The sequence below is a fragment of the Nyctibius grandis genome, chromosome 27, assembly GCF_013368605.1.
Source record: "Nyctibius grandis isolate bNycGra1 chromosome 27, bNycGra1.pri, whole genome shotgun sequence".
In the NCBI taxonomy this organism is placed as follows: Eukaryota; Metazoa; Chordata; class Aves; order Nyctibiiformes; family Nyctibiidae; genus Nyctibius; species Nyctibius grandis.
This window is the reverse complement of record NC_090684.1, coordinates 5,281,064-5,305,494: the sequence shown is the minus strand read 5'-3', so window position 1 is coordinate 5,305,494 and position 24,431 is coordinate 5,281,064. Positions and strand designations below refer to the sequence as shown.

At 68.8% G+C, this 24,431-nt stretch overlaps 5 protein-coding genes across 5 annotated transcripts; 1 reads left to right on the top strand and 4 right to left on the bottom strand.

The window, feature by feature from the left end:
- The first annotated feature begins 457 nt into the window (after positions 1–457).
- Positions 458–3,817, top strand: LOC137674177 (myb-related transcription factor, partner of profilin-like). The gene is made up of 2 exons (XM_068419377.1): positions 458–1,077; positions 3,165–3,817. Exons 1-2 carry the CDS (start codon positions 597–599, stop codon positions 3,653–3,655), a joined length of 972 nt encoding a protein of 323 aa, XP_068275478.1. The 5' UTR covers positions 458–596; the 3' UTR covers positions 3,656–3,817.
- A 516-nt stretch (positions 3,818–4,333) lies between these two features.
- Positions 4,334–9,787, bottom strand: SHISA4 (shisa family member 4). Its single transcript, XM_068419379.1, has 5 exons — positions 9,392–9,787; positions 7,372–7,543; positions 6,152–6,285; positions 4,810–4,992; positions 4,334–4,719 (listed from the first exon to the last, which is right to left on the bottom strand). Exons 1-5 carry the CDS (start codon positions 9,456–9,458, stop codon positions 4,673–4,675), a joined length of 603 nt encoding a protein of 200 aa, XP_068275480.1. The 5' UTR covers positions 9,459–9,787; the 3' UTR covers positions 4,334–4,672.
- Positions 9,788–10,436: 649 nt separating this feature from the next.
- Positions 10,437–16,466, bottom strand: INAVA (innate immunity activator). Its single transcript, XM_068419450.1, is given in 9 exon segments — positions 10,437–10,769; positions 11,871–12,447; positions 13,150–13,457; positions 13,459–13,550; positions 13,637–13,738; positions 14,457–14,688; positions 15,114–15,233; positions 15,318–15,439; positions 16,310–16,466. Coding segments are annotated over 9 exon segments (1,803 nt in total). The 3' UTR covers positions 10,437–10,676.
- A 2,438-nt stretch (positions 16,467–18,904) lies between these two features.
- Positions 18,905–20,080, bottom strand: GPR25 (G protein-coupled receptor 25). Its single transcript, XM_068419537.1, has one exon. The coding sequence runs from the start codon at positions 20,078–20,080 to the stop codon at positions 18,905–18,907; it is 1,176 nt and encodes a 391-aa protein (XP_068275638.1).
- A 768-nt stretch (positions 20,081–20,848) lies between these two features.
- LOC137674014 (protein FAM107B-like) lies at positions 20,849–23,471 on the bottom strand. The gene is made up of 5 exons (XM_068419078.1): positions 23,448–23,471; positions 23,002–23,038; positions 21,845–21,989; positions 21,613–21,751; positions 20,849–20,962 (listed from the first exon to the last, which is right to left on the bottom strand). The coding sequence occupies exons 1-5, from the start codon at positions 23,469–23,471 to the stop codon at positions 20,849–20,851; spliced, it is 459 nt and encodes a 152-aa protein (XP_068275179.1).
- Positions 23,472–24,431: the final 960 nt, after the last annotated feature.

The window sequence follows — 24,431 nt, the reverse complement described above, 5'->3', positions numbered from 1 at the left end:
GGCACCCCGGGGTCACCCAGCACTGTCCCGCACCCCGCTCCGGCCCGGGGGTGCTGGGGGGCGCGATGGGGGGGAGCGAGGGGGGAGCGGGGTGCTCTGCCCCACCCGGCACCCAGAGCCCCCCGGGAAGGGCCCGGTGGGGACCCCAAACCGGGCACCGTGGCCCACCCGGACACCCCGAACCGGTCCCGGGGACACCCCCAGGCCGCCCCGAACCCGCACCCCGGGGCCGCTGGGACACCCCGAACCGAGCACCCGCCGTCACCACGAACCGGACACCCCGGAGCCTGACCACTGGCGGCCGACAGGGGGCGCCATACCGACCCGGGCACGGTGCCTCCCGGCAGGGGGCGGTACCGGAGCTTTACCGGAACGGCTGCGCTTAGCGACGCCCGGCAGGGGGCGGTGTCACCACCCGGGGCGGCGGCACCGGCAGCGCCCGGCGGCGGCAGTGAGGAGGGGGGTGGGGGGGGGTGTCCCGGTGCCGCCGGCCCCGCTCCGCTCCCTTCACCCGGTACCGGGGGACACAACGGGAGCGCAAAGCCGCGGCGGCGGCGGGGCGATGGGCGGCGGGGCGGCGCCATGAAGAGGAGACGATGGCGGCGGGCGGCGGCGGCGGCGGCGGCGGCGGAGGGGCTCGGCGGGGGTTGCTGAAGCGGAAACCGAACTTCACGTTGCAGGAGATCGACATCCTGATGAGCGAAGTGCTCAAGTACGAGCAGCTGCTGTTCGGGGCCGCCGCCAGCACCGTGAACGCCTACGAGAAGCAGAAGATTTGGTGGCGCATCACCAACAAGATCAACGCCGCCGGCCGGAACCAGCGCGACATCGGCGAGGTGAAGAACCGGTGGCGGGGGCTGCGCCGTCGGGCTAACGATAAAATCACCCGGCACCGGCAGGAGAGGCAGGGACCCCCCCTTCGAGCCGCCGGGAGAACCGGGAATGGCAACGGGAACGGGAACGGGTCTGGGCCCGGCCCGCCGGAGCTCGGCCCCGGGCCCGCTGCTGGTTGGGGACAACGCGGTGTCGCCGGGATCGAACCGCCGCTGCTGAGCGTGGAGGTGGCGGCACCGCACGGTGGGTGCGCGGGGGGGGGGGGGGGAGCGGGACAGGTGCGGGGGGTACCGGGACAGGGACAAGGCGGGGGACCGGGACAGGGACACAGAGGGCCAGGACAGATGCACGGGGGACCGGGACAGGGACACAGGGGGCTGGGACAGGGACACAGGGGGCTGGGACAGGGACATGGAGGGGGGGGACCTGGACAGGGACATGGAGGACTGGGACAGGGACATGGGGAGGGATTGGGACAGTGACATGGAGGACTGGGACAGGGACATGGGAGGCAGGGACAGGGACGTGGGGGGCCAGGACAGGGACATGGCAAGGCCAGAACAGCTGCATGGGGGACTGGGACAGATGTGTGGGGGGACCAGGACAGGGACACAGGGGTGAGTCAGGGACATCAGGGGACCAGGACACAGGCACAGGGGACCAGGACAGGGACATGGGGGACTGGGACAGGTGCGTAGGGGGGACCAGAACATGAGGGGACCAGGACAAGGACATGAGGGAACTGGGACAGACACATGGGGGACCAGGACATGGGGGACCGGGACACAGATACAGGGGACCAGGACAGGGATATGGGGGACTGGGGCAGGGACATGGGGATGCTGGGACCAGGATGGGGGTGTCGAGGGACAGGGACATGGGGGACCAGGACTAGGATGTGGGGGTCCAGGACACTGACACAGACGAACAGGACAGGGACATGGAGGACCGGGACAGGGACACAGGAGACCAGAACGAGGATGGGGGGAGGACCAGGACCAAGGCACTGGGACCAGGACATGTGTGTGGAGAGAGTGGGACAGGGACACAGGGGAACAGGACAGGGACATAGGGGACTGGAGCAGGGTCACTGGGACCAGGACAGGAGCATGGAGGGACAAGGACCAGGACATGGGGGACCGGGGCAGGGACATGGAGAACTGGGACAGGGACGTGGGGGGACAGGGACATATGGGTACTGGGACCAGGACAGGTGCATGGAGGGACTGGGGCAGGGACAGAGAAGACCAGGAAGGGGACACATACACAGGGCAACAAGACAGGGACATGAGGGGACTGGGATGGAGACACAGACATGAGGGGACTGGGGCAGGGACATGGGGGACTGGGACAGGGACATGGGACCAGGACAAGTGCATGGAAGGACTAGGACAGGGACAGAGAGGATCAGGACAGGGACAGAGGGGCAGGGACATGGAGGGGACGTAGACACAGGGGAGGAGGACAGGGACATGGAGGACTGGGACAGGGATGTGGAGGGACCAGGACAGGGACATGGGGGACAGGGACAGCAATAAGGGCACTGGGACCAGGACAGGAGGATACCAGGATCCGACTGGGGACACGAGGGGCTGGAACCAGGACAGGGGCAAGGGACAGTACGCTGTGGCAGGGGACCAGGACAGGGCCAGGAGCACCGAGCCCAGGTCAGGGACATGGGGGGACCTGGGACAGAGGACTGTCACCAGGACAGCAACAGGAGGGGACTGAGAGCAGGACCAGGACTGGGATGGGGTCATGAGGGGACCAGGATCAGTCAGGGACATGGGGGGACATGGACCAGGGTGGGGACAAGGGACGGTGGCACTGGGATCAGGATGGGAGGACACCAGGATTAGGCCAGGGATAGGGGATTAGGACAGGGGACAGGGGGTACTGGGGCCAGGACAGGGATAAAAGGGGGCTGGGAACAGGACAGGGACATGGTGGGATTGGGAGAGAGACATGGCCAGGACCAGGGCAGGGACAAGGGACATGTGGGTACTGGGACCAGGACAGGGACATGGGAGACCAGGACCAGGACAGGGACATGTGGGTACTGGGATGACACAGGGACATGTGGGGACATTCAGGGACAGGGATATGGGAGTACTGGGACCAGGAGGGGGACAGGGGACATGAGGTGGGGCTGAACCGTGATGAGGGACACGGGGCGATGGGGACGAGGAGCAGGTGCGGGAGAGGGGCCATGGGAGTGCAGGGCCGGGGCCGAGGGACACGAAGACATGGCTGGAGGGAGCAGAGGCATGAGGGGGTCGGGGTGACGGGGGGTCCCACCAGCCACCCTGCGCCCCGCGTCCATCCCGCAGGTGTCAAGGAGGAGGCGGTGAAGGAGGAGCCGGTGGAGGTGAAGCCTGAGCCCTTCCCCGGCCCCATCGCCGACGGCGTCCCCGAGCGCCGGCCGCCGCAGCCCGTCCCCGCGGGCTGGAGCCCCCCGCCCCCGGCGCCCCCCGACCTGCCCCTCGCCGGGCACCAGGAACCGTTGGCCTCCGATTTCCCGAGCGTCCTCTTCGCCCAAGAAGAGCCCGAACACCTCACTAACTGCGGCGCGGGCGACGCGGGGACGCCGGGGTCGGGGGCACCCGACGGCACCCACCTCCCCCCGGCCGAGGCCTTCGTGGGCCGCTGCACGGAGCAGCTGGTGCAGGAGCTGCGGGCCTTCCGCCGCGACTACGCCGAGAGCCGCCGCGAGACCACCGCCGTCCTGCGCCTCCTCGCCCAGGCCCTGGGCGGCCTCAGCCGAACCCTGGCCGAGATCCGGGACCTCTACCTCCGGGGACAGCCCGTCCCCAAGCCCTGACCCCCCCCCAGACCCCACACCACCACCACGCAGCTGGCTGTGTGCCCCGGGGACCCCCCACCCCACCCCAGCGCCCAGTTTGCTGCTTTCATTAGTTTTTATTATGATTTTTATTTGTTTTCTCTTCTATCCCATGTAAATAAATCTCAGCTGCCCCCCCCACACCCCCCCTTCCCAGGGTCCTTGCAGGGTTTTTGGGGGGTGCTGGGAGCTGCGGGAGATGGGGCAGCGGTTTGCACTTAGGGGGGTCTGTGGGGCTTTTCCCCGGAGCGATGGGCTCTGCGGGCCCAAATTTAGCGGGTGGCTGGACCCCCCCCCCCCATCCCAGCACCGTCACCGGGGTGGGGGGACACAAATCACCCCAAAATAGCCGGGGGGACTCACGCTCCCCCCCCTCGGCTGCGAAGGGACCCGGGTCCCAACTGCGGTGATTCGGGATGCGGGGTGGGGGGTGGATGGAGGAATTGGCTTCACACCCTGCCCCATCCCAGGGCTGAATTTGGTGCTTTTTGCCCCAAAACGCTGCTGGGGATGGTGTCACACCCCAGCTGGCTCATGGCGGCGGCTGCTTTGGGGGGGGATTGTCCATCCCGACCCAGTTCCCCCGTTACAGCTCCCTGAGGAGGGTTGCGGGGTGCTGCCCCCCACCCCGGCACGAAGCCACCGAGACGACACCGGTTGTGGGGCACAAGCCGCGGTTTAATGCCACCCCCGGGGTCGGGGGGGGGGAAGAGCCAAGGCTGAATCTGGGGGTGCAACAATGCACGGCCCTCAGGGACCCCCCCCAATCCCAGGCACCCCCATGGGTGCAGCGGGGCCGCTGGCACCCGGCGCCGGGGCGGGGGCACCCACAAAGGGCCCAGTGTGCGGGACAAGGGCTGCGCTGTGCCGCCGGCGCGGGGCCACCCCGGGACGGCCGGGAAGGGCCTGATCCTGCCCTGTGATTTGGGGGGGGGGATGAGGGTCCCCAGCGCGGCCCCGCTGGCCGGCGGCGGGTGCTGGGGTCCCCGGGGGTGCTCAGGCTCCGGGGTAGCTGGGCTGTGGTGGGACGTAGGGCGGCGGCGCTGCGGGGGGACAGGGGGGTGTCAGCCCCCCGCAAGGCCACCGTGTCCCCCTGGGGAATAAGGGGGTGTCCCCCCCCCCATGGTGCTCACCTGTGGGGTTGTAGAGGGGGGGTCCCGAGGGGTACAGCGGGTACTGGGCGGCGGGGCCGGCCGGGGGGTACATGGCCATGGGGGTGAAGCCGGGCTGGGGGGGCACGGGGCCGGCTTTGGGGTCCACAGGGAAGGGGACTGGGGGGGCGGCGGGGGGGTAGGTGGCCAGGGGGATCTCCGGGCCTGCGGGAGAGATGGGGGGGGCTGCGGCACCCCGGGACGGGGACGGAGCCCAGCGGTGCCCGCGGGTGTCCGGGGCCCTCGGGGTGGGGGGACAGCGGACAGCGGAGGGCATCGGGGTGACCTCAGCAGCACCCACTGCAGTGCCCCCCCCTGCACCCGAACCCCCCACCCTGCACCCAAACCCCTCTGCACCCCTACAGACCCCCACCCTACCCCCAAGTGCCCCCCCACACCCAGATCCCCCCACCCTGCACCCAAACCCCTCTGCACCCCTACAGACCCCCACCCTACCCCCAAGTGCCCCCCCACACCCAGATCCCCCCACCCTGCACCCAAACCCCTCTGCACCCCTACAGACCCCCCCCCTGCACCCAAGTGCCCCCCCACACCCAGATCCCCCCCCCTGCTCCCAAACCCCTCTGCACCCCTACAGACCGCCACCCTACCCCCAAGTGCCCCCCCCGCACACAGATGCCCCCCCTCATCCAGGCCCTACCCACCCCTACCCCAAATCCCCCCACCCTGTACCTACAGGACCCCCTCCTGCACCCCACCCCTGCGGACCCCCACCTATGCAGACCCCCACCCTGCACCCAAACCCCCACTCTGCACCCAGATTCCCCCCCCATCCAGCCCCCCCACCTCACACCCCAAATCCCCCCAGCCTGCACCCAAGTGCCCTCCCCACACCCAAACCCCCCCCATCCTCATGCCCCCCCAAGCCCCCCACCCCTGCAGACCCCGACCCACATCCAAACCCCCCCACACCCAGATTTCCCCCCCATCCAGCCCCCCCCACCCCAAATCCCCCCCACCCTGTACCTGCAGGACCCTCTCCTGCACCCCAAGCCCCCCCACCCCTGTAGACCCCCACCCTGTACCCAAGCCCCCCCCCAGTTCCCCCCCCATCCAGGCCTCACCCACCTTGCACCCCAAATCCCCCCCTGTACCTGCAGCCCCCCCCCGCAGCCCCCCCCAGCCCCCCAAGCCCCCCACCCTTGCAGACCCCCACCCACATCCAAACCCCTCCCCACACCCAGATTTCCCCCCCATCCAGCCCCCCCCACCCCAAATCCCCCCACCCTGTACCTGCAGGACCCCCTCCTGCACCCCAAGCCCCCCCACCCCTGCAGCCCCCCCCACCCCCCGAGCCCCCCACCCTGCAGCGGGGTGCGCAGCTGCTCCCGCCGCCGGTACAGGTAGCAGCAGGAGCACATGAAGCAGCAGACGATGGTGGTGACGATGGCGATGAAGAGCACGACGGCCGAGGCGATGCCCGCGATGGTCCTGGGGCTGGGGACACGCAGGGTGTCACCCCCCCAGTGACACCAGTGCCCGCAGCGCAGAGGGGCCCTGGGAGCGCCCAGCTGGGGATGGAGGGACGGGACGGCCGGGCCAGCACCCAGTGCTGCTGCCCAGCGCCCAGCACCAGCGCCCAGTATCCAGCACCAGCACCCAGCACCAGTGCCCAGCACCCAGTACCAGTGCTGCTGCCCAGCACCCAGTACAAGTGTCCAGTACCACTGCCCAGCACTGAGCACCAGCACCCAGTATCACTGCCCAGTGCCCAGTATCCACCACCCAGTACTATTGCCCACTGCCCAATACCAGTGCCCAGGGCCCAGCACCCAGTACCAGCGCCTAGTACCACTGCCCACCACCCAGTACCACCGCTCAGCATCCAGCACCCAGTGCCCACCACCAGCACCCTTGCCCTGTGCCCAGTACCAGTGCGCAGCACCCAGCACCCAGTGCCCAGTACCCAGCATCCCATCCCATGACCCAGTACCCAAAGACAAGCACCCATCCCCCAGGCCCAGCACCCATCACCCATGGCTGTGGCTCAGCACCCGCCTCCAGCACCCAGCACTAGTGCCCAGCACCCAGTACCCCTGCCCAGTGCCCAGTACCCACCACCCAGTACCATTGCCCACTGCCCAATACCAATGCCCAGTGCCCAGCACCCAGAACCAGCACCCAGTACCACTGCCCAGTATCCAGCACCCAGTGCCCATCACCAGCACTCTTGCCCAGTGCCCAATACCAGTGCCCAGCACCCAGTATCCCATCCCATGACCCAGTACCCAAAGACAAGCACCCACCCCTGAGGCCCAGCACCCATGGCTGTGTCTCAGCACCCAGCACTAGTGCCCAGTGCCCAGCACCCAGTACCCAGTATCCACCACCCAGTACCATTGCCCACTGCCCAATACCAACGCCCAGTGCCCAGCACCAGAACCCAGTACCCAGCATCCCATCCTGTGACCCAGTACCCAAAGACAAGCACCCAGCCCCGAGGCCCAGCACCCACGGCTGTGGCCCAGCACCCCTCCCCCAGGCCCAGCACCCATCCCCAGGCCCAGCACCCCTCCCCAGCACCTGAAGACGAGGCAGTGGCGCTGCTGGCGCTCGGTGAGCAGGCGCAGGGGGTCGCGGCAGCAGTACCGCTGGTGGCACGTGCCGCAGCAGAAGGTGAAGAAGTCGCAGTCGAAGCCGGGGTGCCAGGAGCCGTTCCTGTCCACGTACCACAGGCAGTCCTCGTCCCCCGCCGCTGCGGACAACCGCCCGTCACCGGGGCCTCGGGGCACCCCCAGCCCGCCCACCGCCACCCCCAGTGCCACCAGCACCAGCCCACGTCCGCCGTTCCCCAAATGCTGACTCAGGGGGACAGCCCGTACCCCCCCGTGCCCTGCCCTGTGCCCCGCGTCCCCCCAGTACCCTGCTCCATCCTGTCCCCATGTCCCCCTGGTCCATCCTGCCCCACATCCCCCCATACCCCACTGCATCCCGTCCCGGTGTCCCCCCATATCCTGCTCCGCCCTGTCCCCATGTCCCCCCCATCCCCATGTCCCCCCATCCATCCTGCCCCACATTCCCCTGTACCCCACTGCATCCTGCCCCCTTGTCCCCCCATACCCTGCCCCTATGTCCCCCCCATACCTTCCCCCATCCTGTTCCCACACCCTCCTGTACCCCGCTCCATCCTGCCCCACATACCCCCACACCCCCCACTCCATCCTGCCCCCCTGCCCCCACACCCTCCCCCTATGTACCCCCCCACAGCCCTCTTCATCCTGCTCCATGTCCCCCTCTCCAACCCTGCTCCATCCTGCCCCATGGACCCCCCATACCCCACTGCATCCTGTCCCCATGGTCCCCCCCACACCTTGCTCCATCCTGCCCGCATGTCACCCCCCGTACCCCAATCCATCCTGCCCCACATACCCCTACGCACCCCACTCCATCCTGTCACCCTGTCCCCTATATCCCACTCCATCCTGTCCCCCTGTCCCCCCATACCCTGCCCCTATTTCTTCCCCATACCCCGCTCCATCCTGCCCCCACACCCCCCCACACCCCATTCCATCCTGCCCCACATCTCCCCAGACCCATTCCATCCTGCCCCATGTCCCCCTCCGACCCTGCTCCATCCTGCCCCACATCTCCTCAGACCCTGCTCCATCCTGCCCCATGGACCCCCATACCCTGCCCCTATTTCCCCCCCCATACCCTGCTCCATCCTGTCCCCACACCCACCCCATACCCCATTCCATCCTGCCCCCCATCTCCCCAGACCCATTCCATCCTGCCCCATGTCCTCCATACCCCTCCCTACCCTGCCCCCATACCCTGCCCCTATGTACCCCCCATACCCTGCTCCAGCTTGTCCCCATGTCCCCCCTCCTACCCCGCTCCATCCTGCCCCACATCTCCCCACACCCTGCCCCATCCTGCCCCACATCCTTTCGGTCCCTTCTCCCTCACCCAGCCCCTCTAGTCCCCCCCAGGCCCCCCCAGACCCCTCCTCCCGCCCGGGTGCTCCAGCAAACGCCTCCCCGCTCTATTTCTGGCCGGAGCCACCTGCGCTCCCAGAAATAGCCCCGGGCCGAGGCCTGGGGGCGGCCGGAGGCGCGGGGACAGCGGGGACAGCGGCCGGGAAGCCACCGGGGCTGGGCCGCTTCCCGACTCGCTCCCCACCGGCTCCAAGTGGCTTCTCAGGGGTCTCATACGGGGCTCACTCAGCACCCAACGGGACCCCGGCAGCTCGGAGCTCAAGTGGGGAAACTGAGGCACGGGCCACACGCGTGGGAAGCACCCAAATCCCCCGGGACTGGGTGTCCCGGCTCGAGCGGCCACTGGCTCCGTGCGCGCTGCTCCCGGGGACAAGCGGCTCGTGGGGACACCCCGAAAGTGGCAAATGGGGTGTGGGATGGGGGGGACGGTGCCCAGGGGGACACGGTGGTGCAAAGGGGCCGTGTGCGGGTGCAGGTCACGGCCACAGCCGGTGGCACCGGGTCCCACCCGGAGGTGCCCCACGGTCACCGGGTCCCCTCGCACGGTGGCACCGGGGTCCCGTCACCCCCCGCCCCGATGCCCCGGGCCCCCCCGTGTCTCTTACCCAGCGAGGTGGCCACGGCCACCAGCACGGTCCCGGCCAGGGACCAGCCGCAGCCGCCGGGCCCCATCCCGGGGCCGGGCCCGGTGCCCCCGCTCAGCGCTGCCGGGGGATGCGGCGGCGGCTGCGGTAACGGGCCCGGGGCGGCGGGGCGGGGGCTGCGGGACCGGGTGGAGCCCGGGGCCGGGCCCGGTGCCGCAGTGCCGGTGGGAGCCCGGTCCCGATGAAGCCTCGGTCCCGGTGGAGCCCCGGTCCCGGTGGAGTCCGGTGCCGGTGGGATCCCGGTGCCCGTGGAGCCCCGGCGGCGGCGGAGCGCGGTGCGGGGCCGGTGCCGGTGCCGGCGGAGCCGCAGGCCCGCACTGACGCCACAGCCCGGCCGCGCTCGGGCTCTGCCCGGTTCCCCCCCTGCCCCCCCCCCCGGCGCCGCCTCCCGCCGCAGCCACCGGCCCCGGCCCCCCCCAGCCCCCGCCCCCGCCGGGCCCGGCTGCTCCGGGCGGGGGGCGGCTCCGGCCCTCGGACCCTCCCCTGCACCCCCCCCGCACCCCGTATTCCCCTCCCCTGCACCCCCTTCCCCCATGACACCCCCCAGCACCCATGGGTGACCTAAGGACCCCCCCCCCCCCAGCACCCATGAGTGACTTCATGACCCCACCTAACCCCCAGGACATCCATGGGTGACCCCAGGACCCTCCCCAGCACCCATGGCTGACCCCAGGACACCCCCTCCCAGCACCCATGGGTGACCAGCCAGGGGCCTGCTGGGTGCTGGGGTGGGGACACGGTTGGCCCTTGCAGCCCCTCCTTGGCACCAGGGTCACCCCATCACTATCCTGACCCCACGGCGGGACCCCAACCCCCCGGGGCCCGATCCTGGCAACGCCAGCTCCAGGGGCTGGGGGACACGGCAGGGGACAAGGTTGGGGACAGAGGTGACATGTCCCGAGGGGGTGGCGAGGACAGGGACACCCCAATGACCATGTTTATTTGAGACCCGGATCGAGGATCGTGGTGGCACCGTCAGGGTCATGGTGGCACCGTCAGTGTCAGGGTCACAGTGGCACCATCAGGGTCACGGTGGCGGGTGAGGGGACACGGTGGGGGGGGGCCAGCCCCGGCCACCCCATCCCAGCCCCGCGCACCCCAGGGGTGCTGGGGGGGGGTGGCTGTGCCTCCCACCCGTGTCCCCACGCCAGGGTGGGTGTGGGGGTGTGGGCCAGGCCTGTCCCCGCTGTCCCTGGGCCAGCCAGGCTGTGCCCCCCCGGGGTCGGGGCGCGGGGGGGGTCCGTGCTCACACCTGTGTGACGATCTCGCCGTTCTCAGGCACGTAGACCTGCCCGGGCCCCCCGGGCGGGGAGCGCCGCGGGACGGGGAACGGGGCCACCTGCGGGGGAGAGGGAGCCTGTGGGTGCCAGCACCCCGCCCTGCGCTGGGGCAGCACCCAGGGGGCACATCCCGGGGTGGGAGGGTGTGGGGGGGTGTTTGTGGGGCCACGGCTGCAGGTCCCGGCTTGCCCCACCTTGTGCCATGGGTGCGGGGACCCCCCTGCCCAGGGGGACCCCGGTGCTGCCCCAGGGACCCTCATGGGACCCCAGGGACACTCGTGGGACCCCAGTCCTACCCCAGGGACACTCATGGGACCCCAGGAACCCTAATGGGACCCCAGGGGAACCCTCATGGGACCCCAGTCCTGCCCCAGGGACACTCATGGGACCCCAGAGACCCACGTGGGACCCCAGACCCTGCTCATGGTACCCTGGACCTTCCCAGAGGGACCCTCTGAGGGTCCCCATCCTGCCCCAAAAGACCTTGAGGAACCTTGGTGCTGTGCCCAAGACCCACATGAGACCCCCGTCCTGGCCATGGGACCTCCTCAGGACCCCAGTCCTGCCCTAGGGACCCTGCTGGGACCCTGGGCCTGTCCCAGGGACCCCCTTAGGACCTGGTCCTGTCCCATGGGACCTTCATGAGACCAGGGACCCTTAGGTGTCCCCAGTCCCATCCCAAGGGACTCTCAGGGGACCCCGGTTCTCCACCCCATGATCCCCTCAGGACCCCAATCCTCCCCCGGGACCTTCTCAGGACCCTGCTACTGCCCCAGGGACCCTCATGGGACTCCAGACCTGGCCTGTAGGACCTTGGACCTGCCCAGAGGGACCCTCAGAGGGTCCTGATCCTGCCCCAAAGGACCTTGGTCCTGTCCCCAGGACCCTTCTGAGACCGTAGTCCTGCCTCAGGGACCTCCCCAGGACCCTGCTCGTGCCCCAGGGGACCCCAATCCTTCCCCATAGACCCCCTCAAGACCTCACTCCTCTGAGGACCCACCAGGGACCCCACCAGAACCACTCGTCCCTGAACCACCACAGGGTGACAACTCATGGCACCCAGTCACCCACAGGGCAGCACCCAGCGGGTCCTCATGTGGGGACAGGCACTGTGGTGCCCCCCACTCCCCTCCCTACACCAGCCCAACCCCGTGCCCTACCTGAGCCCACGGCAGGACTCCACGGGTGATGGCCACGTCCCTGGTGGTGCCACCACGAGGTCCCCGAAAGGCCCCTTGCCGGTCAAGCGAGTGGGGACGGGCACCCCGCAGCCGGGCACGCTGGTGCCACGACTTGAGCTCCTCAGTCACGGCGGCTTTGGAGAGCCCGCGGCCCCCTGCCGGCGCGTAGTCCTTGAGCGAGGGCGTGCGCACGATGCGGCTGTGCGAGGGCACCAGGCGCTGGTAGCGCAACGGGGCCAGATCCTGCTCGTAGACGAACACCGGGGGCCCGGCGGGCGGCAGGAACCGGTGGGCACCTCGCAGGTAGTACCCGGGTTCGACGAGGGGTGGTGGGACCTGGGGCCGCGGGAAGGAGACGTCGGGGCTGGTGCTGCCCGGGGAGGTGGCGTGGGAGACGCTGGAGAGGTCGGAGATGCTGTCGTCGGAGCCGGAGCGGTGCGCGGGGCCGGGGGGCGGGAGGCACGAGGTGGGCACCGTCACCGTGTAGTAGGTGGGACGTCGGCGGGGTACGGCGCTGCGGCCCCGCGGCTCGCCGGGCTGCCAGCACGCCTCCACCCTGCGGGCAGGGGGGGGGGCTGAGCACCCCGTGGGTGCAGCATCCCCACAGGGCGATCTCCATCCTCCCCATGGGGTTGTCTCCATCCTCCTCCCCTCGGTGTTATCTCCATCCTCCTCCCCACAGGGTTGGCTCCATCCTCTCCATAGGGTTAGCTCCACCTTCCTCCCCATGGGATTATCTCCATCCTCCTCCTCATAGACTTATCTCCTTCCTCCCCCCCATGGCTTTAGCTCTATCCTCTCCATAAGGATATCTCCAATGTCCTCATGGAGTTCTCTCCAATCTCCTCCCTATGGGTTGACCTCCGTCATCTCCGTGGGGTTATCTCCAACCTTCTCCCTGTGGGCTGACCTCCATCACCTCCATGGTGTTATTGCCAACCTCCTCCCTATGGATTGACCTGCATCATCTCCATGGAGTTCTCTCCAACCTCTTCCCTCTGGGTTTAGCTCCATCATCTCCATGGGGTTTTCTCCAACCTCCTCCCCATGGGTTCAACTCCATTATCTCCCTGTGGTTATCTCCATCCTCCTCCCTATGCATTGACCTCAATCATCTCCATGGGGTTTTCTCTATCCTCCTCCCCATGGGTTCACCTCCATCATCTCCATGGGTTGACCTCCATCCTCCTCCCCATGGGGTTATCTCCATCCCCCCTTGCAGCAGCCCTTGTCCCCCCTCCCCATGCACATGACATACCTCAAGGACTGGGACTGTCCCCGCCGGGCCGATGGCTCCGGGGTGCTGGGAGCACTGGAACCCGCCTGCCGGCACAGCACCAGGGTCCTGATGGGGACGAAGCGGTAGGGAGGGACGTCCCCCGCCCTGGGCACCGGCAGGGCTGCGGGGTCCGGGCTGCCAGGGGCCGAGGGGACGGCGAGAGCAGCTGGCGGGGACCCGGGGTGGCACCGGGAGCCCCGAGTTTCCCCGTCCCCGGGGTCACCGCCGGGTTTTTTGGCCTTCTCATAGGGTCCGTCGAGGCTGGTCTCCCGCCACGGGCTGGGGGGGGGCCGCTGGGGACCCCGACCCCTCCTCCTGGGTGGGCTCCTCAGGGGACGGGGACCCCCGCGGGGTGGCAGGTCCCAATGGCCGCGTCTCCTCTACGGGAGAGACGGAGGGTTGAGATGGAGGGGACACACAAGGGGCGCCCCGATGTCCCCCCCCCGGGTCCCCGCAGCCCCCTCACCCTCCTCCAGCAGGACGGCGTCCGACAGGGAGCTCTCGTCGGAGGTGCTGAGCTCTGCGGGGCGAGAACGGCGCTGCCAGGGCTGCCCGTCAGGTGCCAAAACTCTCCCACGGCACCCGCCGCCACCCAACGCGTCCCCGCAGGCCTCCGCTCCCCCTCTCCCACGCCGCCTGTCCCGACACGCTCCGGGATGGTGGCGGTACCGGCCGGGCCGGCTCTGCCGAGCCGTGTGCCGGCGCTGCGGGCAGCTCCCAGCCTGCCCAGGCCGGGCAGGAGGAGGGGTGCTGGGGCAGGTTCGGGGGGTACCAGGAGGGAAGGAGCCACCGTGTCCCCAGTGCTTGTGGGGTGACGGACGTGGAAGCCACCGGGATGGGGACATGGCGGCCGGGCCAAATCCTGCCACCCGTTGGGGCAGGCTCAGTGGGGATGGCGGAGTGGGGGGCAGTTGTGGGGTGCAATCAGCAGGGGGGAGGTTTTGGGGTGCAATCATGGGGGTGCAATGACCAGGGGTGAGGTTTTGGGGTGCAATCATGGGGGTGCAATCACCAGGGATGAGGTTTTGGGGTGCAATCACCAGAGATGGGACGTTGGGGTGCACCCAGGGGGGTGCACTCACTGGAGATGGCATGTTGGGGTGCACCCAGCGGGGTTGGTGTATTGGGGTGCGCCCAAGGGGGTGCACACCCCAGGGGTGGCACATTGGGGTGCAATCCCCAAGGACACCCAACCGACCTGCACCCATTCCCACCTCCCTGACCTCCAGCATCCCCCCAAACGAGCCACCACCCCCCCCGGGGAGGGCACCCTGCGGGGGGCTCACCCTCGGCAGCCCCGCTCCCACCGGCGGCGGGCAGAGGCCGGCGGCCGGCCAAGAGCCGCCGTTGGTTGAGGACGTTCTCCAGGTCCTTCAGCTTCTGCTCCTCCAGCCGTGCCGCCGTCTGCCGGCGCTTGCGGAGCCGCTTGCTGATGTTCTCCTCGCGGCACAGGCGCCGGGCGGCCTTGGCGATCTGCAGCTGCAGCGCCAGGTCCCGCTCCAGGGCGCTCAGCGGGTCCTGGGGACGGCGGGGGGCACGCTCAGCACCGCGCCATCACCCATAGCCCACCACCACCCACATCCCACCACCACCCATACCCTACCACCACCCACATCCCACCACCACCCATACCCTACCACCACCCACATCCCACCATCACCCACACCCCACCTTCACCCACACCCCACCACCACCCACACCCCACCACCACCCACACCCCACCACCACCCATACCCCACCACCACCCACATCCCACCATCACCCACATCCCACCACCACCCATCACGCTAACGAAGGCTTTGCGTAACGAGGGGGAATATTAATTTATCCCACAGGACCATGAGATCTCCGGGCAACCCTTGGGCATCTCCAGCCCCTCTGGGGTGGGCTGGGGTGGGGTCCCCACCCACCACCCGCCGGTTGCACCCCGGGGCCCCCCTCACCGCCCCGCGCAGGACGAGGGTCTCATCCAGCTTGAAGGCGGCCCCGATCCTGCGCCGCACCTTGGGGGGCTTCTCGCCGGCTCTCAGGGGGTACTCGCGGGGCAGGGTCCCCGTCAGCTCCTGGGGGTGGCACGGGGGGCGCTGAGCCGCTGGCCCGGCGGGGCTCGGGGGGCTCGGGCAGGGGGTCCCCCCCCGTCCCCTCACCGCCTCGCGCAGGCACAGCCGCCGCAGCTCCTGCACGCAGCCCTCGAGCCGGGCCTCCAGCGCCTGCTGCCTGCGCCCCGCCTGCGCCCGCTGCTTCGGGGGGGGCGCGGGGCTGCCGGGGCCTGCGGGCCGGCGGACGGACAGACGGACGGATGGACACCTGCTGAGATCCACCCAGACCCCCCCATCCCCCCCCCAGCCTCCCTGCCTCAGTTTCCCCCCAACCCAAGAGCAGAAAAAAGGAGCCGGGAGCGTGTGTGTGTGTCCCCAGCAGCACCCACGGGTGCTGGGGCACCCATGATTTCCCAGCACGGGGAGGGGGGACACATCCCCCCCCAGACCCCCCCCCACTCAACCCCTGCAGCCTTCCTGCCTCAGTTTCCCTCCAACCCCAAGAAGTTGGAAAAGGAACCAGGGGACACCCCCCCGTGTCGTTCCCCCCCCTGCGTGCAGCACCCATGGGTGCTGGGGCTCACCTGGGGCACCCGTGATTTCCCAGAATGGGGTGGGGACACATACCCCCCCCCCAGCCCCCCCCAACCGCCCCCCCCGACTCCCTGCCTCAGTTTCCTCTCAACCCCAAGGGAAAGAAAAGCAGCTGGGAGTGTGTCCCCCCCCCGCCGCCATCAGCACCCATGGGTGCTGGGGCTCCCCCGGGGCACCCGTGATTTCCCAGCGCGGGGGGGGGCACACACACACACGGGGCAGGTTTCACCCTGACTCAGCCGTCCCCGAGCGAAACCCGGCTGAGTCAAAGCCAGCCCTGGGCACCCCCCCGCCATGCTTCGGTGCCCCCCCCCCCCTTGGGTGCCCCCCCCAAAACCAGATGAACCCCCATTTCCCACCCCCCAAAGGAGCTTTTCCGTGTCCCCAGGGCAGCCCCATGCACCGAGTCGCCCCGTTCTCAGCCCAGGGAGGGGGGGGGTCACTTGGGGGGGACGGAGGCACCCCAAGATCCCCCCCCCACCCCACAATACCCCCCCAGCGCTCACCCGAGTGCAGCATGATCCCGCTGTCGGTGTCACTCGCCTCCCCCATGCCAGGCCGGGACCCTACGGGCGACAGCGGGGAGACGCCATGTCCCCGCGCCACCCCCCGGGGAGCACCCATGGGTGCCCACCCCCCCGGACCCCCCCCACCCCTCCGCATCGCGGCGGCGCTGGCGGCAGCGGGGAGGAAGGCGAGGCCGCGCCGGCTTTGCCTTCTTGTAGGGCCTACGATAAACAAAGGTGTGTGAAGGCGCGCGGCGGCCGCGGCTGACGGGGTGAGACCCCTCCCGGGGGCAAAGGTGGTCGGGGTGCGGCGGAGGGGGGGTGGGGGGGGCCTTGCTCCCGCCCCGGCCAGTTTCACTGGGCGCCTCTCCCAGTTTGGAGTTCTTTTCCAACTGGGCTGGAGGCAGCTCCCAGGGTGGGGGCGGCCGCCGGTACTGGGAAAGTGGGTGCCCCCCCCCAGCACCCCGACACCCTGCTGGGTTTGGGGAGGGGGGGAGTGGGTGGGAGTGTGGGGGGGGTGCTGCCCCCGGGTTTGTGGTGCTTTCGCTGCCGCCGTGCCTCAGTTTCCCCTGGTGGGACGCGGAGCGGGTTGGGGAAACTGAGGCAGGGTGAGGGGGGCCGGGGGCGCTGCCTTACCTGGGCGCTCGCCGCGCTGCGGGCTCTGCTGCGCCCCGGCCGGGGACGTGTCCCGGCTTGAGGCGGAGGGAGGAGCGGGTGAGCAACACCTGCCCGGCCCCCCCGCGCCCCGGCCTCGCCCCGCCACGGCAGTGACGGTGGTGGCGAGGGGCTGCCCGCCTGCGCGGCACGGCATGGCACGGAACGGCACAGCACGGCACGGGGTGGGGTGGCAAAGTACAGTGTGGGGTGGCACGGTGCAGCGTGGAAGAGTGTGGCGTGGTACAGCACAGAGTAGCATGGTATGGTATGGCATGGTGTGGTGTGGTATGGTATGGCATGGTACGGTATGGTATAGCATGGTACAGCATGGTATGGTACGGTACGGTGCAGTATGGTATGGGCTGGGATGGCGTGGCGTGGTACGGTACAGTATGGTATGGTATGGCATGGTATGGTACGGTACGGTAGGGTACGGCACGGTACGGTACAGCACGGTATGGTATGCTATGGTATGGTATGGCACGGTATAGCACAGTATGGCACAGTATGGTATGGCATGGTATGGAATAGGAGGGCATGATATGATGTGGCACAGTACGGTGTGGTCTGGTCTGGTATGGCATGGCATGGCACAGTGTGGCACAACATTGTGCCACTTCACACAGCACAGCACAGCCTGGCACAGCCCGGCACAGCCCAGCACAGCCCGGCACAGCATGACACGGCACAGTATGGCACAGCCTGGCAGAGCCCGGCACAGTACGGCACAGTATGGCACAGCCCAGCCTGGCACAGTGTGACACGGCACAGTACGGCACAGTACAGCACAGTATGGCACAGCCCGGCACAGCCCGGCACGGTGCCGGCTGGAGGCTCCATCCCCGGTGCCGCACAGGCCCGGCCCAGCACAGGTCCCCGCGCCCATCCCCGCCGTGCCGGGCCGGGGGGCTCAGCACCGGGGGGGCGGGCGGAGCTGCCCCGGCACCGCCACCACCGAACCGTCCCTGCAGCGGGGACCTGCCGGGGCCCTGGCAGCCTGTCCCCGTCCCCGGGCCGTGCCAGGCCGTGGGAACGGCAGCGCCGCGGGCACCGGCGCGGTGTGAGATGAGTCAGGGCGGGCGGCGGGGGCGAGCGGGGACATCCTGGGGGGGGGGGACAGGGTGTGAGGGACGGGACGGGGACGGGAGGGCAGGGGCAGGCAGGGGAGGAGCGGCAGGAGTGCGGGCAGCGGAGGGGCAGGCGGGGGAGATGCAGGCAGGGAGCAGGCAGGGGGCAATAGGGGTGCAGCAGGGGGGTGTTGGCAGGGTGCAGGCAGGGTGCAGGCAGGGTGCAGGCAGGAAGAGCTGCAAGAGGGGCAGGGGCAGGTCCGGGGTGCAGGCAGGGTGCAGGCAGGGGCAGGCAGGCTGCAAGGAGGGGTACAGCCAGGAGAGGTGGTGGCAGGGTGCAGGCAGGGAGCAGAGAGGGATGCAGGCAGGGTGCAGGCAGGGTGCAGAGAGGGGTGCAGGCAGGAGCAGGCAGGGTGCAGAGAGGGATGCAGGCAGGGTGCAGGCAGGGTGCAGAGAGGGGTGCAGGCAGGGGTGCAGGCAGGGTGCAGGCAAGGGGCAGGCAGGGGTGCAGGCAGGGTGCAGGCAAGGGGCAGGCAGGGGCAGGCAGGGGTGCCGGCAGGGGTGCAGGCAGGGGCAGGCAGGGGTGCAGGCAGGGAGCAGGCAGAGTGCAGGCAGGGTGCAGGCAGGGGTGCACCGAGCCCCCCCCCAACACCAAGCCCTCCCTTTCCCCCCCCCGGCGGGTGGTAAAAACAGCTCGGAAACTAAAACGTCTCGTTAGTGCCGAGGCTTAATTTGTATTAATTGGGGTTAAATTGGGATCAAGAGCAGGTTCCCGCTCCCGGAGCCGTCCCAGGTTGGGGGGCGATGGGTGCGGGGGGGTCGGATCCTGCCTGCGCTGAGGCCGGGAGCGTCACCGGGGGTCGGAGCCAGGTTATGGCCGGGGCTCGGGTGGGACAACGGGGACCTTGGTGGCACCTGGGGACAGCGGGGAGGAAGAGGAGGGGGGGGGACTCACCCCAGGGTGGCCCCAGGGGACCCCCGGTGCTGGCTGGTGCTGGGCGCCGGTCCTGCGCCGGGGCCCGGGGGGGTTCTTGGTCCGGCCCCGGCCACCGCAGAGGAGGCTGGAGTCGGTGGCGGAGGAGGAGGTGGCAGCGGGAGCCGTCCCCCGTCCGCGGGGACTGAGGAGGGGACAGCGGGGCCGGCAGCGCCCGTCCATGAGGGCGTAGACGAGGGGGTTGACGCAGCTGTTGACGAAGGCCAGGCAGGTGCTGCCGGCCACCAGCCAGCGCAGGGCCACCTCCTGGCCCTGGGACAGCGCCAGCGTCCCCTTGGCGAGGAAGAAGAGCAGAACCTTGCAAGCGTTGAGGGGCAGCCAGGAGCAGAGGAAGGCCGCGACGATGGTGACGATGGCGCGGTGGGAACGGCGGACGCCCCGGCCCAGGCGGACGTGGCGCTGGAGCCGGCAGTAGATGGAGCAGTAGCAGAAGGAGATGACCCCCAAGGGTAGGAGGAAGGTGAGGAAGACCATGGCCAGGCTGAAGTCCTCTCCATCTTCATCCCAGCAGTCGTCCCCGTCCAGTCGCCGGTACAGGAGGGACGGGGCGCCCAGGAGGAGGGATGCCACCCAGATGGCTCCGCAGGTGACGCGGACGTGCCTCCGAGAACCCGTCACCTTGGTGTCCAGCACCTTCCTGATGACCAGGTAGCGCTCCACGCTGAGGGCGGTGAGGAAGAGGATGCTGGAGCAGCGGTTGACGGCGATGGCGTAGCTGCTCACCTTGCAGAGCCCTTCGCCCAGCGGCCAGCGGTTGCCCCGCGCCCCTGATGCCACCCAGAAGGGCAAAGTGCACACAAAGATGACGTCGGCCACCGCCAGGTTCAACACGAAGGTGTCCACCACCCTCTTGCCCCCGCTCTTCTTGGCCATCAGCACGATGACAAAGAGGTTCCCCGCGAGGCCGAGGAGGAAGACGACGGAGTAAAGGATGGGGATGAAGACGGTGGTGAAGATGACCTCCCACCCCGAGGAGACCTCAAGATTCCCCGTCACGTCGGTCACCGGTGGGTAATCGTAGTCGGCCGAGCTGGCGAGCTCCTCGGGAGCCATGGCGGTGGCCGGGTGGCCTCGCCGGTGCCCGGGGTGGTGCCCGCCGCGCCCAGCGGTTGGGTTGTTGATCTGAGATGTGCTCGAAAACAGCGTCTCACAACTTCCTTCCCAGCGGGGCAGGGGCTGCGGGGTGGAAGGGGCAGGAGGCGACGGGCGGTTAATTTTGGCAACGGAAAAATAACCACGGCGAGAAGAAAGAAACCCCCAGAAAAAGGAGGGGGGAGAAGAAGGTGGGGCGGGCGGAGGAAGGCTCCGTGCCACCAGGTGATGGCTGAAGGCCGTGGGTGGACACTGACCTGGGCTGGTGGCACCACCAGCGAACCGAGTGCCCGTGGTGGCCCCAGAGAACCCTCCCACCGTGGTGGCCCTCCATTCCCACCATGGTGGCCCTCCATCCCCACCACGCAACGTCAACCCAAGCCGATGCCACCCTGTCCCTGTCCCCAACACATTTGCATCAAGAAAACCAGATGAAAACCTTTTATTTTCTCATAGTTTGGTGTTTCCCGGAGCAGGTGCAGGTCGGGGTGAGACCGTTGCCCCCCCCCGGCGCTGCCCCGGGCTCTGCCAGCTCATTCCAGCCCTGGCACGTTGGTTGTCACCGCGGCGAGGACGCGGCACCCGCAGCCGCCCCCGGCCACCAGCTCTCCCAGTATGACAGCGCCGGGCGCCGTTCCCAGCGCCGGGATGGGACGGGGACGGGGGGGAGCCCGACGTGGCGCCCAGGGGGGTCCCCGGGGAGCAGCCTCCCCTCCCCCCGGCTCCTGCTCACGTCTGCCGGGCGCCCGGTTCCGCCATCTTCATCTTCCTCAGGTTGTCCCGCACCAGCAGGAACTCGGGGCGAGGGTCTGGGGCCGGCCCCGCCGCCGCCTCCCTCTCGTGCTGCGGGGCCCAGAGGGGCGGCCGTGGGTCCTGCTGTGGGTCCCCTCAGCCGTCCCTATGACCTGGCCACCTCCTGACCTCCGTGTCCCACCAACCCCATCTCCAGTCATCTCCTGACCTCCATGTCCCACCAATCCCGTCTCCAGTCATCTCCTGACCTCCGTGTCCCACCAACCCAGGCACCATCAGCCATTCCCATGACCTGGCCATCCCCTGACCTCTGTGTCCCACCAACCTCAGCTCCATCAGCCGTCCCTGTGACTTGGCCACCTTTGACCATCCCTTGACCCGTCCCCCTGACACAGCCTCCCTCAGCCACCCCCCAAGTCCAGCCTCTCCTGACTGTTCCTCAACCCAGCCGACCCAACAGCCTGGCCATCACCCAACCATCCCCATGACCTGGCCTCCCCCAACTCTCCCCATGGTGTGGCCTCCCTCGGCCACCCCAAAAATCTGTGGGGCAGGGAGGAATGGATGGGGGCTGAAGGGGTGTTTGGTGGATGGGTGGGTGGACAGATGGATACATGGATGGATGGATGGATGGAAGAACATAGGGATGGATGGATGGAGGATGGTGAGGTGAAGGCAGGAGGGCTGGGCTGGATGGAGAGCTGGGACAGACGGACAGGGGACAGAGGGACACCACAGACCTCCTCAAGCCTCTGGTGGCGTTTCCTCAGCTGCTGCTCCAGGTCGGAGGGGGGTCCCCGCAGCTCCTCCTTCAGCTGCCTCAGCCGCCGGCTCTCCAGAACCTGCGGGAGCTCGGCCCTGTGCCGGGGCAGGATCCCCCTGCGGGGACGGACAGACGGACTTCAATGGGGCCACCCCCACCCAGCCACCCAGCTGGGGACTGTCCCGTCCCCAGGTCCCGTCCCCGCTCACCTGCTGTGGCTGAAGAGCAGCTCCCGGTGCAGCTCCCGGTGGCTCCGGGATTCCCGCACTGGGTTTGGCACCTTCCTGGGCTGGATGAGGCCCCCGTGGCTATCGGTGGCCATGTCCGGGGAGAGGACATCGTCCTCATCACCCTCTGGAGGGGTAGCAGGGGTCACCCGGGGCATGGGGTCACCAGGGGATGGGGTCATCAGGGGATGGGGTCACCATAAGACAAGTTCACCAAGGGCATGGGGTCACCAATGGGAGAGGGTCATCAGAGTCATGGGGTCACCAGGGGCATGGAGTCGCCATGGGATGGGTTCACCAGGGGATGGGGTCACCATGGGATAGGGTCACCAAGGGCATGGGGTCACCAGGAGTGCTGTGGTCACCGATGGGAGAGGGTCACTGGGGATGGGGTCATTGGGATACGGGGTCACCACGAGGGATGGGACAACCTGGGACAGGGTCACCAGGGGTGCGGTGATGCTGCCCAGCTCCCTCGCCCAGAGCCACATGCCAGCACAGGGCGAGATCCTGGACACCAGACCCCGTGTCCCCCAGCCTGGGGTCCCCACGCGCTGTCCCCCAGCACCTGGCACCCTCCAGGATCCCTGTCCCCAAGTGTCCCTGTCCCTGTCCCCCAGGCCACCCTATGATCCCTATGACCTCCATTCATCCCTTGGGGTGCCCATCACCCCTTGGGGTCCCCATTGTCCCTTGGGGTCTTCATTATCCCTGGGGTTCCCACCACTCGTTGGGTGCCCATCACCCTTCAGGTCCTCATTGTCCCTTGGGGTCCCCAGTGTCCCTGGGGTCCCCATCACCCTTGGGGTGTCCATCATCCCTCAGGGTTCCCGTTATTCCTTGGGGTCTCCATCACCTCCAGGTCCCCATTGTCCTTGGAGTCCCTATCACCCCTAGGTCCCCATCACCCCCCAGGTCCCCATCACCCCCCAGGTCCCCATTAGCCCGCAGGTCCCCATTGTTCCTGGTGTCCCCATCACCCCCAAGGTCACCACCACCCCCCAGGACTCCATTGTCCCTGGTGTCCCCATTGTCCCTGATGTCCCCATGACCCCCAAGGTCCCCATCACCCCCCAGGTCCCCATCACCCCCCAGGGTCCCCATCCCCCTGGGTCCCACGCTGCCCTGGCAGCACCCACCCGGCACCGCGCTGCTCCTTGGCCCTTTGTCGTCACCCTGGCAAAGGCGAAGAGCGGGGTCAGAGCAGGACACTCGGTGGGTCCCTGTTGTCACCCCTGTCCCCCCAGCACAGGAGGGGGCACAGCCACGGGTTCCGTGGGGCCGGACATCCTCTGTCCCACCACGGCTGCCACCCCTGGGGACAGAGTCACCCCCCGGTGTCCCCCCACCCTGGGAGCCCAGGGCTGGCTCTGGGTGGGTGCAAGGCGGGCAGAGGAGGACGGACATTGTCCACGTTCACCCTGGAACCTAAGGATGGCGAGGGGTCCCCAGGCTGAATGTCCCCAGACGGACCTGTGCCCTGGGGACACATCTCGGGGTGGCCCCTGTGGTCCCTTCCCACCCCCAGCCCAGGCCTCGGGGCGTCCCTGTCCCCCGGGGGTCCCACCCAGCTGCCACCACTCACCCTCTTGCTCTGCGACAGCCCCATGTCCCCGGTGCCGGTGGTCCTTGTCCCCGTGCCCTGGGGGGCCGGGGGCGCAGGGACACGGGCCGGGTGCCGGCTCCACGGAGCCCGCCCGGTGGCCCCGTGTGCCCCGCGGTGACGGTGACAGACGGTGGCCCCGCTCCTATCAGCAAAAGCCATTAAGCCCCGGGATTAGCCCTGACGGGGCCGAGGGGACGGTGACACGTGTCCCACGCAGGGCTGGTGGCACCGCTGCTGGGGGCACTGGGGTCTGCTGGGGGCACTGGGTCTGCTGGGGGCACTGGGGTCTACTGGGGGCACTGGGTCTGCTGAGGGCACTGAGTCTGCTGGGGGCACTGGGTCTACTGGGGGCACTGGGTCTGCTGGGGGCACTGGTCCCACTGGGGGCACTGATCTCACTGGGGGCACTGGGTCTGCTGGGGGCACTGGGTCTGCTGGGGGCACTGGGGTCTACTGGGGGCACTGGGTCTGCTGAGGGCACTGAGTCTGCTGGGGGCACTGGGTCTACTGGGGGCACTGGGTCTGCTGGGGGCACTGGTCCCACTGGGGGCACTGATCTCACTGGGGGCACTGGGTCTGCTGGGGGCACTGGTGTTACTGGGGGCACTGGTCTTACTGGGGACACTGGGTCTGCTGAGGACACTGGTCTCATTGGGGGCACTGGGGGCACTGGTGCTACTGGGTTATGGGGGTTCTTGGGAGGCTGGGAGTTACTGGGGAAACTGGGTTGGGTACTGGGTGCACTGGGGGTCGTTTGGGAGACAGGGCTTGTGGGGGGACTGGGGTGGGGACTGGGTACACTGGGGGGTTACTGGGAGGACTGGGCGCTACTGCAGTAGCTGGGATGGGGTCTGGGATGGGGACTCCACTGGAGTTACTGGGGGACTGAGGATAACTGGATGGACTGGGATACTGGGGGCACTGGGGTTATTGGGGACCCTGGGTTACTGGGAGGACTGGTGG